This window comes from Alternaria viburni, assembly GCF_023758015.1.
Source record: "Alternaria viburni strain BMP 2772 chromosome Unknown scaffold_11, whole genome shotgun sequence".
Taxonomy (NCBI): Eukaryota; Fungi; Ascomycota; class Dothideomycetes; order Pleosporales; family Pleosporaceae; genus Alternaria; species Alternaria viburni.
In genome coordinates this window covers 231590-248653 of record NW_026055780.1, presented here as the reverse complement: position 1 = coordinate 248653, position 17064 = coordinate 231590, and the positions used below count along the sequence as shown (strand labels likewise).

General features: G+C 53.0%; 7 protein-coding genes across 7 annotated transcripts; 2 read left to right on the top strand and 5 right to left on the bottom strand.

Annotated features, from left to right (window-relative positions):
* Positions 1-516: 516 nt before the first annotated feature.
* J4E79_005728 (uncharacterized protein) lies at positions 517-1191 on the bottom strand (the record flags this gene model as incomplete). The annotated part of the gene is made up of 1 exon (XM_049354606.1): positions 517-1191. One exon carries the CDS (start codon positions 1189-1191, stop codon positions 517-519), a length of 675 nt encoding a protein of 224 aa, XP_049210729.1.
* A 2585-nt stretch (positions 1192-3776) lies between these two features.
* Positions 3777-4818, top strand: J4E79_005727 (uncharacterized protein; the record flags this gene model as incomplete). The annotated part of the gene is made up of 4 exons (XM_049354605.1): positions 3777-3926; positions 4113-4361; positions 4410-4715; positions 4765-4818. 4 exons carry the CDS (start codon positions 3777-3779, stop codon positions 4816-4818), a joined length of 759 nt encoding a protein of 252 aa, XP_049210728.1.
* Positions 4819-6680: 1862 nt separating this feature from the next.
* Positions 6681-7620, top strand: J4E79_005726 (uncharacterized protein; the record flags this gene model as incomplete). Its single annotated transcript, XM_049354604.1, has 2 exons — positions 6681-6734; positions 6820-7620. 2 exons carry the CDS (start codon positions 6681-6683, stop codon positions 7618-7620), a joined length of 855 nt encoding a protein of 284 aa, XP_049210727.1.
* A 1330-nt stretch (positions 7621-8950) lies between these two features.
* Positions 8951-9448, bottom strand: J4E79_005725 (uncharacterized protein; the record flags this gene model as incomplete). The annotated part of the gene is made up of 2 exons (XM_049354603.1): positions 8951-9297; positions 9355-9448. 2 exons carry the CDS (start codon positions 9446-9448, stop codon positions 8951-8953), a joined length of 441 nt encoding a protein of 146 aa, XP_049210726.1.
* Positions 9449-12817: 3369 nt separating this feature from the next.
* On the bottom strand, positions 12818-13244 carry J4E79_005724 (uncharacterized protein; the record flags this gene model as incomplete). Its single annotated transcript, XM_049354602.1, is given in 2 exon segments — positions 12818-12886; positions 12903-13244. 2 exon segments carry the CDS (start codon positions 13242-13244, stop codon positions 12818-12820), a joined length of 411 nt encoding a protein of 136 aa, XP_049210725.1.
* A 202-nt stretch (positions 13245-13446) lies between these two features.
* On the bottom strand, positions 13447-14016 carry J4E79_005723 (uncharacterized protein; the record flags this gene model as incomplete). Its single annotated transcript, XM_049354601.1, has 1 exon — positions 13447-14016. The coding sequence occupies one exon, from the start codon at positions 14014-14016 to the stop codon at positions 13447-13449; it is 570 nt and encodes a 189-aa protein (XP_049210724.1).
* A 334-nt stretch (positions 14017-14350) lies between these two features.
* J4E79_005722 (uncharacterized protein) lies at positions 14351-16207 on the bottom strand (the record flags this gene model as incomplete). The annotated part of the gene is made up of 2 exons (XM_049354600.1): positions 14351-15954; positions 16057-16207. 2 exons carry the CDS (start codon positions 16205-16207, stop codon positions 14351-14353), a joined length of 1755 nt encoding a protein of 584 aa, XP_049210723.1.
* Between the last annotated feature and the right edge of the window lie 857 nt (positions 16208-17064).

Genomic DNA, 17064 nt, shown 5'->3' with positions numbered 1-17064 from the left:
ATCATACGGCAACGAAGTCTCCATCAGCCCGATGCCGGGGTATCGTCTCAGTACACCAATCGGTGAAACAACAAAAAAATGCAAAGTGCAATCCTCCCGTGAGCCAAACTGCCAACACTTGTGATGCTGCTAAAACACAATTTCCCCCTCCCATGACGATGCAACGGTAAACAGTCCACCTGTCACACTGTTGACGGCGGCGAGCGTGTAGGAAATGAAGGTAGATTAGACTGAATGGAGATGTAACGTATAGCGGGCGTGAAGGCGCGCTAATCTATGTGCCGATCGACAACGGGTCGTAAAAGGCTGCGTTGCCATACCTGCCATGCGTAGCGCACCTTGACGCATACAAGCTGATGGTGTTGATGCATATCGTTAAACCGTGTCGATGACTCGCGCGTAAGTGCGCGTCGCTGTGATGTAACGTGAAACAATCGAGAGGTCCTTAGTACGAGCAGCAATCCCTTCGAAAGCGAAGTCACTCGATCCAGAGGAACCCCGTGTGAATGGTTTGTCTCAACTCGGATCGGGATTGAAACTGAGGAAGTCGGTTGGGTCATTCATGTTGAGTGCCAGACTCGGGTCGAAACCGAGAAAAGAGCCATGCTCTGCAGTCGTCGTCGGTGTTGGGTCTTCCAGGGGTTCACCGGTATGACCGCCGTGTGTAAGACAGCCGACGCATGCGCAGCCATCTCCGCATTGACAGGTACCAGACCCGTCTGAACAGTTTGGTAGGGTCATCTCGTTCCAGAAGTAGGATGATGGCGATAGCGTTACGGTGTCTTCGTCTTTGACGTCGCTCGGGCTGCTGGCTGCGGGTGATCCTATGGTGTCGGCCGAGTTTTGCAACGTGTCGCTTGGCGCTGACATAGATGGTGTGTAACCAAGGCTGCTGGGGAATTGGGCTTGCGGCTGGCTTGGCACGGGGTTTAGTTGCTGTGGCCAGTCCCTGGGCAACACCATTGGTACCTGGGGCATGGTCGCCATATCCATACTCTGTTGGAAGCTCATCTGAGTTGGTGTGGGTGTTGCCAAGCTTTGTTGCATTGGGCCGAAGTTCAGGTTGTGACCGGCTTCCGCTCCGTAGCCAGATTGATGAGGGTAGGTAGGCATGTCGTAGAGAGGTGGAGGCATCCCTCCGAAGCCGCCGTTGTACTGAAAGTGTGCCATGATCCTAACATATTCCATCATTGTAGCGTTGTTCGGGTGCGCTGCGCATCCAAAACAGCTACATGACTCTCCGCAATGGCAATTGTGTTCGGGGACGTGTTGACCGATGTGAGAACTTGCAACAGACGGTGACATGGGAGGGTTCGTTGACGGGCTCATCGATACGGAATTTTGGCGATGATAGGCTGCCGCTGCATGATTATAGATTGGAGTGCCGAGACCGAAGGGGTTCGGTGCAGGCGATGGTATTTGCGCATGGAAGTTTTGGTACTGTGGGATCACCGCTTGAGCTGGAAATTGGAATTGATGTCCCATATGTTGATAAGCGTGTGACTGGTCTTTGACGGATGCATCTTCCTGCTTCGTTGAACAGCAAGACTTCTTCTGCACTGGCGGCTCTGGAGCTGGTTTTGCTTTGGCTTTGCTGCCACAGCAGCCTCCTTGTGCTGGCGCTGGCGCTGGCTTGGCTTTGCTACCACAACAACCTCCTTCTTGAACTGGCGAAAGAACCGGCTTTGGCTTGCAGCAACTTGAGACGGGCTCGTTTTGCGCAGGGAGTAAACGTGGGGTTGAGCTTGCACTCGAAGGGAGTGACGCTGCGTTGCTACCACTTGTCTCTGAGGGCGTATACGTGATGGAAGAGGCATCAGTCTTGGCGTCAAAGCCAGCCTGGATGGCTTTCTCGAGGTTGTACGGGGTGACAGCTGCAGACTTACGCCTGCCTTTTTGGATTCGACTGTTTCCTGCAACCGTAGCTGTGGGTGCAGCTCGTTCCGAAGGGCAAGCACACTCAGACGCTTTGGGAATTGTGTAGTTGATGACGACACGTTCGCAACTGCATGAGCCGGTCGGATGTGGACAGCTGCTCAAAGGTCGACCCGGCTTTCGAACCTCGACAAGCACCCGATCTCTGTGGTCGCATTTCGACGAGCGATGGCCGCGGATGCACGGACCGCTATTGAAAGTCAGTTAAAGTGCACAGCGAATGAGCAGCTTGCGCAATGCGATGCAAGCCGCAGTCGCTAAGAGATTTTTCGGGTACCTGCTGTATGTGCGTAACAAATAGCGAAGACAAGAGGGTAGGACAATGCAGAACAAGGAGCAAGACGAATAAGAGGGAGTACCTACCAGGCGACCTTCTTGCGCTCTCCATTGACTTCGGCCCACATGATGCGGGGCTGATGTGAGGTCGAAATAACTTGCTCAATCCGCGGCAGGTTACCACCAAATGCGCCGTGGTTCGGGGACGAAGTAAGACTGCTGATGGAAACAGCTTTTGTCCAAGCTTACTGTACACCGCGCACGTGAAAGTCTTGCGGAGGGGTGAGGTGGCGTACGGCCGGCACGGAAGACTGCAGTGGCAAGAGTCTAGGCTAAACGTACGACTCTCGTTGGATAGGAAAGTGGCCGACAGGCTTCAATGTGGTGCGATGTAACTATCCGAAAGAGAAGGTAGACTCGGTACTGGGCTTGGCTAAGTGATCTGTGAAGGGTCCAGCTCCGAGCGCCTGGAGCGTTGATAACCCTAAGCGCTGCCACCGGCTTCCCACAGTGTCGGTGATAATACTGTATAAGCACAGGCGTTGGTTGATGCAGTAGCGATCTTGAGCGCGGAACGGATGAATGGTGGATCGTATGCAGGCGGGCGCACGTCGGAAATGCACACGGCAACAGCGGCAGGGTCCTCAGTTGAGAGCCGGCGGAATCAGGGCGCCGGTTGTACTGGATTCCTCCCAGGATGCGGTCTGGAGAAATATTGCCTTGACAGGGCCCAGCGTTGGTGGGGACGTGAGATACCAGTTCGAAACCGCAGAAAGAACACCGCCGTCACCTCTCCGCACTAGACGGATGAATGACTCGGGCCTCCAGTTGTCAAGGCGTGGGATCTGCTGGTCGGCGCTCGAAGGTTTGTCGTGAATTGAATGGATGCGACGTTTGGCGGAGGGTTGGATTAGGCTTAGTGCCTTAGCGTTGAGCAAGTTTCTTACTAAGCGGTCTTAGTCGCTTCAGGGCGGCATAAGCAGAAGGTGCGATGATGGAGAAATAGATGCCAGGCGATGTCTCAGCGGTAAAGTAAGCGGAGGAAGTGTTGAGATAAAGTACGTGCAAGGCGGGATTTATGGAAACGTGACCTACGGAGAGCAGCACCTGTGCCTGCTCAGATTATGGTCAGAAGAACCATGGAAACGATGCTGCGGCCGCCGGGTATGTCACTGGAGCGTGGGGAATCTGGCGCGCTCAGATGAGCACCGCGATAATTCAATCGGTGTGGGCGCGATTGGTAGGCCGTGGTATACATGAGGCGTCGCTCGAAGCCACCTGGATCACGTCCCACGCCATCGGGCTGGTGCAACGCTCGCTGCCACAGCCAACGAGCGAGCGGCAGACCCTGCGGCCGTTCGCAGCGCATCCTGCCTGGTCAGCCTTCAGACCCCGTTGATGACGGCGCTCCGCTGTTTCGAAGATTACGTCTGTCTGGAACGCAGCTGAGATAGGAAAGGTGGTGGCTGGTGATCTAGGCACGTGCCACTTGTGGCTCCGCTCTTCGAACACCCAAAATACAATCTTCGCCAAGACCATTGTTTCGTCACAACTTTCCTTTCATCATGTCCTCAGAAGCCGACGAGGAGGGCCTGGACCTGTTCCAAGAGCCTACCGATTTCTATGAACCAGAAAAGCAGGCCACATTCGCGTCGCATCAGCTGCTTTCCGGCAAAGAGCTCACTGTTCGTTTGGTTGGTCACAACCCTTTGTGGGTAAGTCATGCACTTGATCACCGACATGCCGAAGCACTGTATGGAACTTGCCAATGCAACCACTATTGGCTCCCGTTCTTCTAGAAGACTTCTAGAAAGCCCGTGAAATTTTCGGAAATGCTTCGATACATTCGCTGAGTTCTGACGTACTTGAACTGCGCCTGGCACGTTCACTGACACATTCAGGGGCACTTTCTATGGAATGCAGGGCGCACTATATCTGAATACCTGGAGGAGAATGCAAAAGAGCTCGTAGAAAACCGGACGGTTCTCGAGCTTGGCGCCGGAGCAGGTCTTCCAAGCCTTGTCTGTGCTCTCAACGGTGCCGCTCAAACGGTCGTTACGGACTATCCCGATGCTGAGTTGGTCGAAAACCTGCAATACAATGTCGACCATTGCGAACTACTTTCTAAGCCACCCAAGATTGTGGCGAGGGTTTGTGACTGTGCTCAACCTTAGCAAACATCACTAATGTATGTACAGGGGTACCTCTGGGGTGCGCCTACCGCTGACTTGACGAAATATCTGGCTGATGGTTCGGGCTTTGATGTCCTCATTTTGGCCGACCTTCTATTCAACCACTCGGAACATGCCAAACTCATCAAGACTGTCCAGCTGACCCTCAAGAAATCGCCGAACTCCCGAGCCTACGTCTTCTTTACACCATACCGCCCGTGGTTGTACGAGAAAGACCTGGCTTTCTTTGATCTGGCCAAGGAAGCGGGCTTTACCGTTGCTAAGACGTTCGAGAAGGTCATGGATAAGGTCATGTTCGAGGAAGATCCTGGTGTGAGTCTTGCGGATCGCTTACTCTGTAAACGTCACTGACCGAACTTAGGATGAACTTCTTCGCCGGACTGTCTTCGGCTACGAGCTGACTTGGAACGCATGAGGCTTGTTCTCAGAGTAGCAACGAGTAAAGCACAATGTTGTCCGCAGGCCAGACCAATACGTCATGGTACTCGTCCGCCGTATGTGGGGACCAGTCCTGAAGCAACAGAACTTTGGTACGCAACTGCTCAGTTGTGTTTTGAGAGCCTTTCAGCAGTTGTGTGAGCGGACTTTTGCCATCGCATCTCACGCCATAGCCTTCCCCAAGCAAGATTCGTATATCCGACTCCAGTAAGTCGTGTATGATTTTGAAGACGTCCGGCAAGCATGCATAGGATCGACTTTGCGGGCTTTCAGACATGTAGCGGTACGCGTATAGTATGCATAATGCCTTTCCAGCCTCTACCCTGCATATCTTGTTCACTAATTCTAACACATCCCCTTTCTACGCGACATTGTGTACGTACTCCGTTACAGTCTCACATCGTGCGTTGCGGGAGCGTGAAGAGGGCTCTATTGCACAAAACACTGTGACTTCTCCTATTGTATGATTGTACTGATAGACTCACTAGGCACGCAGAACAGATTCACTTCCCGCTGGGTATGCTGCGATATGCCAACACACCGCGCGAAACACTGTTCACTCCGTTCAACATATGCCTGGGCGAAGTTCCTCAGTATGGGACATAGGCAACACATCACTCCCTAAAGGTGTATCACGATCAGCGCTCTAGATTCATCCCCCCTTCTCACCTCTGCTCAACTAATCTCATGGTCGTGTCAACGCTTGGGTCCCGAGTGGCATCTCTGAGCCTGGGCGGCTGTGTCGGATGGCAAAGTCGGACTGATCTAGTATTTCCAGTGTCTCCCATTGCCCCTTCCCCAGCTCCTGACCCATCTAGCTTAGATGTTACGTCACACCAAGGCGCAAGCGATGCAGTGGGGCTGAGAGGTAGCGTCAAAGGATACACGCCACCCCCACTCCCAACTCCTGTGGAGCGAATGATGAGGAACTTGCCTGTCAAAGGCCAGCGTCCTCTCCTGCAACACATCTCACGCCATCCGATGACCCTCGCTGATGTCGAGGCTTTGGTCCCTGCACTCATCGGTAGACACAAGATCATGGACCAGATGGTCATAAACATTGGTTACTTCAATGCTAGAGGCTTGATATCGTCTTCTGACCTCGAGCACATGCTTATCCATATCCTCGCTGTAGGTGACGAACAGCATTACCTTTACGAAACAACACAAGCCCGGATTGAACTGGAACGCCTCCGCTATCAACACTGCGAGCGCATGCAGCGCCAAACCCGTATCAAAGATGTCAAGGGTTTCAAGAAGACGGGAAGACTAAGGAGCAATGTCCAGCATTGTGAGTCTATTGGCGACTTTTCTCGTTCCAGGCTGCACAGTGGGCCGGGCCTAACGGATCGGAAGTATCCCAGGGTCCGGCTGCCGCCCAATGATACACGACAGGTGAGCGTGATACCCAATCTGCCAGTGTCGAGAATGGATATGGAGGTCGAGCATTGTGATGTGTCGACGAGGACCGGATCGACCCCCGAGTTTCAGGATGCGAGGATGGGGATGAGCGACAAGATTGTCGTGAAACTTCCACCTAAAGAGCCTTCATCCCAAGCCCAAACACCGCCTAAGCGTCGGAGACGAAGAAAGCAGTCTAGAATACCTTGAACCATTAGAAATAGCAAGATTGGTGAAATTTGACCTCAGTGATGAGCGATGCATGCCTGTGAGGTTGAAGTATTTGCGGGGGCTAGCGCCGTTGACCGATAGAGCTTATCCATTGCCGAGGTTCCTTGAGGCTTCACGACTCCTCGACTGCCGACCACGATGACGCGCTACAAACCACCATGACAGTCTCATAGCGATGCTTGCCATCTCTATCAACATCTATCTATCATGACCTCCTCAAAGCCACCAAAAGCCATCCTGTTCGACATCGGCGGGGTTGTCGTACGTACCTCCTCACACTGCCACCTGCCCAGCCATCCATCACTATGCGCGACAGGACCACGTTGGCTAACGTGTCTCATTACAGGTCATAAGCCCTTTCCAAGCCATCCTCGATTACGAAATCGAGAACAAGATCCCGAATGGCTACATAAACTTCGCGATTCAGAAAGGGCCCCACGACACGGGCGCATGGCAGCTCATCGAACGCGGCGAAGTCGAACTCAATGACGATTGGTTCGCGGACTTTAGGAAGCAGCTTATGCGACCGGAAGTATGGTCACAATATCTCCAGAAGCTTGCGCAGCAAGAGAGCGTCGGTGGTGGACAAGCAATCAAGGGTGGGAAGCCACAAGTACCAGACATCGACGCGAAGAAGCTGTTCTGGCGCATGATGAAGATCAGCCGAGCACCAGACCCGTACATGTACCCTGCGTTACGAAAGCTAGGCCAGAGCGGAAAGTTTGTCCTGGGCGCGTTCAGCAACAACGTTACCTTCCCCACGGGCATCCTCGACGACGAAGGCAAGCTCTTCACTAAAGAGCTCATCCACGCACCGGCCCCGAACCCCTACGCGAACGACTCCACAGACATCACGACGTGCTTTGACATTTTCCTCGGCTCGGCGGCGGTTGGTGTCAGGAAACCGGATCCAGAGGCATACAAGCTGGCGGTACGGGAGATGGACAAGATTGCGAGGAAGAAGGGCATGGAGAGTGTGACCGAAGGTGACACTCTCTTCTTGGACGATATCGGCATAAACCTGAAGTTTGCGAAGAAGACGGGGTTGAGGACAATTAAGGTGAATCTGGGCAGGACGAAGGACGCTGTGAAAGAGCTCGAAGAGGCGGTTGGTATACCATTGTTGGACGAGAAAGCTAAGCTATGAAAGCCGACATGAATCTTATCCTGATCATACAGACTCTGGCATATATTCCCAGCTACTTCAGAGGTCGCACGCCTCCTTAGCCTCCAGATCCGCCATTCTCTTATGCGCTGCACTCTCCACCCATCTGATGACAGCCAACAGTGCAGACTGACGACTCAGCCCTTCCTGAGGCGCAATGAGGAACTTTCTTTCTGGGGTAACTGACTTAGTGTTCCAGCCAATGACGCACGCGCGGAACTTCTCAACGCCCTCTCCTCTGCTTTCGTATCTACCCATAAGGAGCAGTGGCTCTAGCTGCGGGCGGAACGTGGAGGTGATTAACTCTGTGATCATGTTAGTTTGGTGTCAAGGATCGGTGAGGAGAGGTGTTTTACTGCTGAGATAGCTCAAGTGGTTCTCATCGGTGTCCAGGAGGGGGGTAGCGGGCACGCTGGGTGGTGCTGGTACGTGTGGGCGACTCTCGTTGCTCGACTCATGTGCCATGGTACTCATGATGACTACAGTCTGCGAAGCTTTGATGGACAGTTGCCCTTCGAGGCTATGTATCGGTCGGGCTGCTTGCTCTCTGACATCGCAATCATCTTCAAGAGGCCATGGGTTTGGCAAAGCAAGCCATGCATCCTATTATTGCTGACAAGTCTAGCAATCGTCTAGGCATTCACCTAGAGTATAATTGCATGAGATCCTCTTCCCGGTGCGAAAGATCGCTCTCACACCCATCCTCTTCTACTACCTCTCGATCCAACGATGGCCAGCCGCCCAGTAACACGAGACGACGTCAACAACCTCAAATTCCTCAAGTTTTTAGTCACATCCCTCTTCCTACCTAACTTTCACGCCGCTGTAAAGATAGCTCGTCGTCGCACCACAAATGGCAACTTCGAATATTGTGCCATGGTCATAGGATATCCGGTGATGGTTGTCTCTCAGGCTAGAATTCAAGAGACAGTTTTCATTCCAATGCAAGTAGCAAACTCGCGTAGTGAGGTGCTGCTGAAACTGTTGGAGGCAGTGGAGAACTATGATGCAGCGCGGTTTCCATAAAGTTGAGATTGAACTCCAGGGTGTTGGAAGAGCGGAGAGACGGGAGCGAATAGTCGAGACGCTGGAGTTGGAAATGGAAATGATCATGATGGATTGGATCATAGAGATACTTCCGAGGAATACGATGCTTAGAGGAGGTTCGAGCATGAAGACGTTCATGAAAATTTACAAGCGCACGACAATGGACACCAAGCGAAATGTCTTATTCGAGGTGGTCAAAATCGTTATGCATACGTCAAAGACTTCAACGAACCCAGAACCCATATCGTCCCTGCCCTGAATCGTCTCATCCCCTCTCACCCCTCCCCACACTCCCACTCCCAACACTCCCACCCCCGTCCCTCGCCGCCTTCTTCTTCTGATAATTATCATCATTCAGCATCATCCTTCCAATCTCCATCTCCACAACCCCCAACAAATGCTCCAGCGCCTCTTTCCTGCTCCCACCCATTTCAGGTCCCAGTTCCAAGCTCCTGACTCCGCCTTGCTCGATGCTGTAGAGGGAGGCGCAGAAAGCGAAAGAGGGATCGACGGCTTTTGGTTTGGAGGTGGAGGAGGCGGAGGCTTTGGGTGGGGGGTGGCGGCCGAGGATGCAGGAGGGGGGTTTGAGGGGGGAGAGGATCCATGATTGCGCTGAAGGAGGGAGGTGAGTATGTGGAAGGGATGGAGTTAGGGGGTTTTGGTGCTTACTTTCGATTAAGTCGATGAGATACCTAATCTCCGTTTCGTCTTCACCTCGCAGATTCGGAAGCGGTTCGCGAGGTCGGCCGAGGCGCTCGGGCATGCTTGCTGCCAATGAATCCATCTGTGATCTCTGTGACTTAAGAGTGTAGACATTGAGAACATCTAGAGGCGGTCTATTATGGCGAGAAACCGGTGAAGAAGCCGCGTCATCTACTAGGATCAGTGGTGTACCAAGGTGTTTGTCTAGTTGTACAATGAGGCGGGAGGGTCAACAGGTGGATGAGATCACTTGGAGAAGCAAACTTTGTGGAACCGTCGAAGCGATTCGATACGAATGCGTATCCTCCGTACGAGACCCTCATAAGAATTCGCGATAGATAAACAGTGTCTGGTACGTCACTTGTATGATCTAAGCTGGTTGAATTCGCCTGACGTGTGCGGTATCTACGTCAAAAGATGATTTTGGTATGCCTAGAGTGCATATCGCTATTGACGAGCACTAACACGTTTAGACGCAAGGTCCTTCCAATCTCAATACAAAAGCTTCTTCCGTTCTTCCTCTCTCCAATCTTCGTGCAAATCCCTTGCCTCTATCATGTGCCTCTGAGGTCACCTCGTCCATCTGTTCCATCATCCGTCGCCCCGGTCGCCGCCTCTCGAGCAGCGCGCTCTGCTCTGTCCCTGTTACTGGCCATCACTCCTTTATAGACATTCTCCCAAAAGTTTACTCGGTTCTTTTCCCGGGTCTTCTCCGCCGCCCACCCCTCCAAGCTGTGTAACAGTCCGAGTAATGCTTCTTCCCTTGTCAACCCCCTATGTGGCCCCCCAAATGGCAATGACAATAATCTTGAGGGATCTGTGGTTGAGCGAGCAGCAAGGTTAGTCAAATATCCATTAGGACCGGTATCGGTGTAGCTTGGATAGACGGCGATGGATGCTTTAAATTCATCGCCGAAAAGGCTATCGGCTAGCCTCTTCACATAGCTAAAAGTGCGGTGATCAGCTTCGGTGACGTGTTTGGCCATGACTGTGGTGTCCGCTTCCACAATGCTTGATGTTCTGGTGAGTTAGGAAAGGTAAGGCGAAGTATGATCGCTATGTAGTGCGAAGTTGCGACGGTTTGCTCGTCATGGCAGCAAATGCAAACGTACAAAACCGCCCCTAATATTCTAGTGGCGTACTAGACATTCCTTCGCAACTTAGAAGAAGACTCAAGAAGGATGAGGATCAAAGGCACGGCCCGTTCGACGTCTGCTGCACTATCGTAGCGTGTTGGTGTTGCGTTGCACAAACGCCCAACAAGGAATGCTCCACCCTTGTGGCGCATGCGCAAACGCTCGATCTCTTTTCTCCAGTTACTTCTCAGATTTTCGCCGACTCTCTTCCATAATCTGGCTGCTGCCTTTTCCGATTTCGTTGACACGATGACGCCGGTGGCACTTCTTGTAGCAACTGTCTCATTGGTTGCGCTCGTAATTCAGTATCTTTCTTACCGACGACAATGCCTCGTAGGTCCAATCTATCACCTACACACTCCCAAATTACTAAATTTGCAAAGTCAGATCAAGCGATTAGCGACCGCCACGGATGTCTTCCAGCCCCCAGACTGAAGAACCAGAGGCCATTTGGTATCGATCGACTTGAGCAGATCTTCCGTGCAGACTCTGAATCGCGATTGATGGAGCTCTTCCTGTTCCACTTTCGGCAAACGGGAAAGACACTAAAGCACAAGTTTCTGGGAGTGAAAGCATATGGAACGGTCGAGCCGGCTAATTTGGAGGCTATCTTGTCTACCAGTTTCAAAGGTGCGGAATGAAGAAAATGAAGTGGTGGGTGTGTTGGAAGGCTGACTTACAGCTAGACTTTGGTCTTGGGCCTCGTCGAGCGATCCTTTTCCCAGCGTTTGGTGATGGCATTTTCACGCAGGAAGGTGCTGACTGGAAACACTCCCGGGGTATGCTGCGACCGCAATTGCAACACAAGCATTATGAGAGCCTTGAAATATTCCAAGAAGCGACCAATGATCTCATCCGGTTGGTTCGAGAAGGCGACGGGATCGTTGACCTGCAGCCGCTCTTCTTCCGCTTGACCCTCGATACCACGACAGCATTTTTGTTTGGCGAGTCAACTCGCAGTCTCGCACACCCGGAGGTTGTTGGGGAGCAGACGTTTGCGGATGCCTTCAACACCGCCCAACAATGGGCCGTTATCAGATATCGACTCCAGGACCTGTACTGGATGATAGACGGTGGAGGGTTCCGGAAAGCTTGCCGAGACGTTCGCGAGTTTGCCGACAAAATTATCGATCGCAACATCTCGTCAAACCGATACAAGACAGATGATGAGGGAAAACATGTCTTTCTGGATGCCGTTGCGCAGCATGCGTCGACTCGAGCTGCATTAAGAGGTCAGATCATCAGTCTGTTAGTCGCTGGGAGAGACACCACAGCCTGCCTTCTTTCCTGGACATTGTAAGTTGCGCTTCCCGGTGTGACGGTTTCCCGCCTGATGTGAACAGCTTTCTCCTCGTACGCCATCCAGACGTGCTGAAGAAGTTGCGTGAGGAAATCTCTTCGACCTGCGATGCGAATGCGGAACTTAGCCGCGATAGCTTAAGACGACTGCCTTACCTGCAGAATGTTCTCAAAGAAAGTAGGTTCACTCCGAATCCTTCTCCCACATGAGATGCTTACCTTGACGCCAGCCCTGCGACTATACCCATCTGTACCTGTCAACATCCGTATGGCTACAAGGACCACGGTACTTCCCACAGGGGGCGGCCCGGATCGCACTTCCCCAGTCCTCATACCAAAAGGGAGCGCGGTAGCTTTCAGTGTGTATGCTATGCACCGCCGACCCGACCTTTACGGAATGGATGCAGAGTTGTTCCGACCAGAGAGATGGGATGAAGAGATGCCTATGCAGCAAGATCCGACGAATTCCAAGTGGGGATATCTTCCTTTCCATTGTGGACCGCGGACCTGTCTGGGCAGTAAGTACCTGCGTGGGTTACGCTTTTCGTCATTAAGCTAATCTGAAATTCTAGTGGACTTCGCGCTAACGGAAGCTGGGTACGTGATTGTGCGACTTCTTCAGAGCTTCGCGGATATCAGACTTCCCAAAGGAAAAGCTGCCGAGCTGGTAGGAGTGGAGAAGCAGGTCATGACATTAGTCATATCGATCAAAGACGGCTGTAAAGTTGAGATCGGTTAGTAGTAGGGCACAACTTTGGTAGGGTTTCTGGTGATGAGATTTGATGGAGATGTCCACCTGGGCAGGTGCACATGTACTTTCAATCTGATTAGCGCGCGGCGCTAGTGAGGACGCTGACTTCTCGACCAGCAGGTACCAGGGACCACATCTACCAAACATGCCATCCATTGCTTAACCATGCCTCTACGTTTTCCTATCTACCAAGGCTTCTGTGGAATAAACTCTACCCCAATTTCTCTGGCGATATCTTCCATCGTCAAAGCTTCTCCTGCAGCTGAGACCAGCCCTGTTCCACTCTCCGCTCTCCTCCTAGCTTCTTCATACGCTGCTTCGCAACTCACCAAGTTCTTCCTCTTCCGTTCGTTTTCTTCCACGTCATCTCTTTCCTTGTCGCTTATGATCACGTCGAGTCTCCAGGACGCGATTTCCTCAAGCCTCTTCCGCACGGCTTCTAGAACACCAATCCGAGTTTTGGCTGTTTCGACCTGCGAGAGTAGTCGTCTCTTGACACTACCCGAAGACTCTATCTTTGACTCTACTACAGCGGCACGATACCGGTAAGAATCCCTGTCAGTGCTCAAGCCGTGGGAAACGTACAATTTGCCATTTGGATAGACGGCGTCGAGAAGCTTGGTTACGACGTAGAAGGTCTGGAACTCGAGGTCTGTGATGCTACTGGACATCGGTGCTGGTCCCGGGTTGTTAGATAGCGTAAGTATTGGAATGTTAGCATGCGTATGCGTGAAGTTATATAAGTAGAAGGCAGGTATAAGTTTGTCTACCAGAACAGTGATCAAACTTAGCATCACCCAGCCAACTTAATCCCAGTCTCATGATAGCCGCACAGGTACTTGCAGCAGAACAACATGTCACATATGTAACACACTACGAAGTCTGCACATCACCCTGACCGCCCCTTGTCCCTTCCTTCAACTCTCTATCCTCTGGCTTCGCTCTTGCCTTCACCCGAACTGGTGAAGAGTCCTCACTTGACTTGCGTTTACCAGAAATTTCCGCGTCCCCCTTCTCTAGAGATTGGTCGGTGTCCAACCGGGGCTTTTTATCAGCACCTCGTCCCCCTGGTGCTTTCCCTTTTCTCTTCCCCCCCTCGTCTTCCTCTTCACTGGATGGTTCCATGGCATCAAGTTCAGCATCAAGTTCAGCCTCCCTAGCCCGCCGTTCCGCCTCGATCTGCTCAAAGTTATCGTGTACGTAATCCTCCAGATCGCCCAAAAGTGTGTCTAGTGCATCGACGCGTTTCTTCGCATTACCGCTAGCCATGATGATGTCCTTCATCACCTTGCCTTCATACTTCGCTACCCCGGCGTGGTAGCTGAGAACCTTGCCGGCTAGGTTCTTTTCACGGGCGACATACAATCTGTGCCCCGGGAACACTTGGCGGATGAGTTTGGCGATGAAGTAGAAAGTGTTGTACTCTGCGGCCGTGATAGGCATGTGTGCTGATTTTGATTTTCGCGGGATTCTCGTCGACTATCGGAAAAGGGTGCGTGTGTGAGTTCAACCTGATGAGCATGCGAGTGCACAGATGTAGATATATATTAGTACAAGAGAACAAGTTTGCTTCCCTAACCAGCTACCAGAATCAACGAGACTGTACCTAAAGCGTCGTATCAGCAGACACCGAAAGCCATGAACAAGAATATCTCCATTCCTCAAATGACTAGACATAAACTCCATTCCTATGCAACAAACGCCATGCTATGCAACATTGAAATGTACATATCAACATAACCAACATGCCTTCGTATCCGTTATATTCGCCATATCTTCACGTCCCCCAATCATCCCATTCGCCGTTTTTCCGCGGCCGTTCTCGACTTGTGCTTTTCTTCGCTTTTGGTGCTGGGTCTAAGAACCCGTCCGGTATATCGTTCCAGTTCTGCGTCCCTTTCGGGGGCACAGATACGGTCTGCGCTTTTCGTGCTTTTCGTTGGTCTACCGCTTGCTCGTCGCTGGAGACCTCGTAATCGTCATCTTCGTCTTCGGATATGTAATTATATTGGTCGAACTTCCTCCTGTCGATATTTTGGAGCTGTACGTCGCCATCGGCGTACATGCCGCGTTCTCGTCCTAGTATTTGATCGGCTTTGTTCGGACTTCTTCGTCCGTCGATTGGACCTTTGGCGATGCCATTGGAGGGGGTGAGGTATTGGGTCGGTTCGCCTTGACGAGTGGGTGTTTGCCACTCCGGTCGTCTTGTGGCTCGCGATGGACGCTGGTTGTATTGGCCGGGCATCCACCCACCCGGACCGCGAGTGGGACGCGTGAACTCTGCTTCCGTAGGAGTATCCACACCCCAACCAGCAGCGCGCTCACGCTGCTTCTGTATCTGCTCTTCTCTTTCTCTTTCACGCTTTATCCGTTCTCGTGCTGCCAACCACTTGGGGCTAGGCTCCCACGACCATCCATCTCCAGTTGTTGTTACCAGTGGCACGAACCACTTCAACGGCGAAGGCCCGAAGACATGCCCAATGTTGCGCTTCCAGCCCAGATCGAATGCGTTCGGTAGCATCTCGTTGTCGCGCTCGTCGAGGTAGCTGTCGTAGCGGTCTTGGTTCTGCTGGCGTTCTCGGTATTCGTAGGATTGATAGTGCGGGTGGGAGTAGCCGTTTGCGTGGCCGGGGACGGGAGAACGCGATGCGGAGCGCGAAGGCTGCTCGCCCTCTTCAGGTCTGGTCACACCCGGAAGAGCGTTCGCATGGATCTCGCGCAATTGGTCGCCAACGCTCAATCGCCCGTTTGCTTGCGCCTCGACATAGTTTCGGTCGTTGAGCTGGTGCTTCATCGTGCTTCGGAGTGGTGAGAGATAGCGCGTCTTCTCCAAGCTCTCGATCGTAGTCTGGCCCCTGACTGTAAGCCACAGATGCCACGCAGTGAAGCCTGTTATGACAATTCCGATAATGCCAGACAGCACAGCGAGCAAGACGTAGTTGACAGGCATGAATGATTCGGTGTATTGTCCGTCGCTCAGAATCTCGCTCCAGACCCAGGTCGCAGATGTCGCAAAACACACCCAGCAGAAGAAGGAGAGATATGTCAGGAAGAGGACGAAGGCTTTGTAGTTGCGCAGGCCAACGCAAGTCGCGAGCCACGGGCAGTGGTGGTCCATCTTCAAGACGCAGCGCTTGCACGTGGAGCAGTGGTGGGAGCGGTCGGGCTTCTTGGACTGGCACTTGTTGCAGAAGCGCAGTTCACCGGTCGATGCCTTGACTGTGAAGGACGTGTACTGCATTTCTCCTCCTTCTTGCGACGGCAGATGGCTGTAGCCATTCTTGATATTGAGCGGCGACCCGGGGTCGGTGAATACGGCGGTCGTGTAGCTCCAGTTGAGCATGAGATAGAGGAAGACGCCGAGGGCAGACGAGAACTTTCCTATTCGACGTGTCAGTAGTCGCGTCCTGGGTGTTTGTTTAAAGTGATCTCATTGGACATGGGCAGATATGCATTGGATGTATTGTACAGAGGGAGACGCACCCGTCCAGACATTCTTCGACGGGACAAAGCCGATGCCAGCCTGCACCCACACGGCCCACGACGTCAGGCCGTAGACGAAGAGCAGCGGGAAGTAGGTGACGGCGGTGCAGCAGTACCGCTCCACCTTCCTGGCCCAGCCGCGGCGGCGCATGGTTCGCGAGGGGGAAGTCGGGGGAGAGGGCGAGCCCAGCGTGGCCATGTCTATGGGCGGGCTGAGTGGGCGGGCATGTGGTGCGGTGGGTTGCGAGGGGATGTTTGTGCCTGGGGTCACCCCGTGGACGGCACAGATCGAGGACGGGCGGCCTGGAGAAGGGGAGGCTGCGGAGGACAAGCAGCCGGCGCACGACTAGTTTCAGGGTGCAGCGGCGCACAGCATGACACAAACTAGCAAGCAGCGGACTTGGGAGATGGAATAGGTAATGTAGTGCTGCAGAAACAAGGCGCGCAGGGTCACGGGGTGTCGTCGTCCAATTCGTCGTCTAGGGGTGTCTGGTCGTAGTCATCAATAGTCGTCGTAGTCCAATGTTGTAAGCGTCGGCGTCGTAATCGGTGGTTGAATGAGGCGCATGATGGGTAGCGCAGAGGGTAGCGTGTCCCAGAGTACGCAGCTCACATCGACTCGGCACGCCGACCACGTGACGCCGTTGTTGGGACCGCCAGCGCGGACACGGTACGTATGCATGTCATAAAACAAAAAGTCAGCCGCAAGCACCAACGGACAGGTGGCACTTCAGACGCGCCTTTCAATTTTGGAGTACTTCCACTTTTGGAGGCGTCTGGGTGCTGTCGCCCGTTTCAACTGCGCCGTCGCACACTCAGCCTGCGACGGCCGCGTCCTCTACAAGCTATATCCACCCGGGCGAGCGTAAAATAACGGCAATCCCGGGTGCATGCGCGATAATCTAAGGTAGCCTGATACAGTGGTTACAAGACGCAATGTCGGTGCCACACCCCGGCATGCTCCCGTATTGCTCCCGCCGCAACCTGCGACATTTAGACATGGCCCTC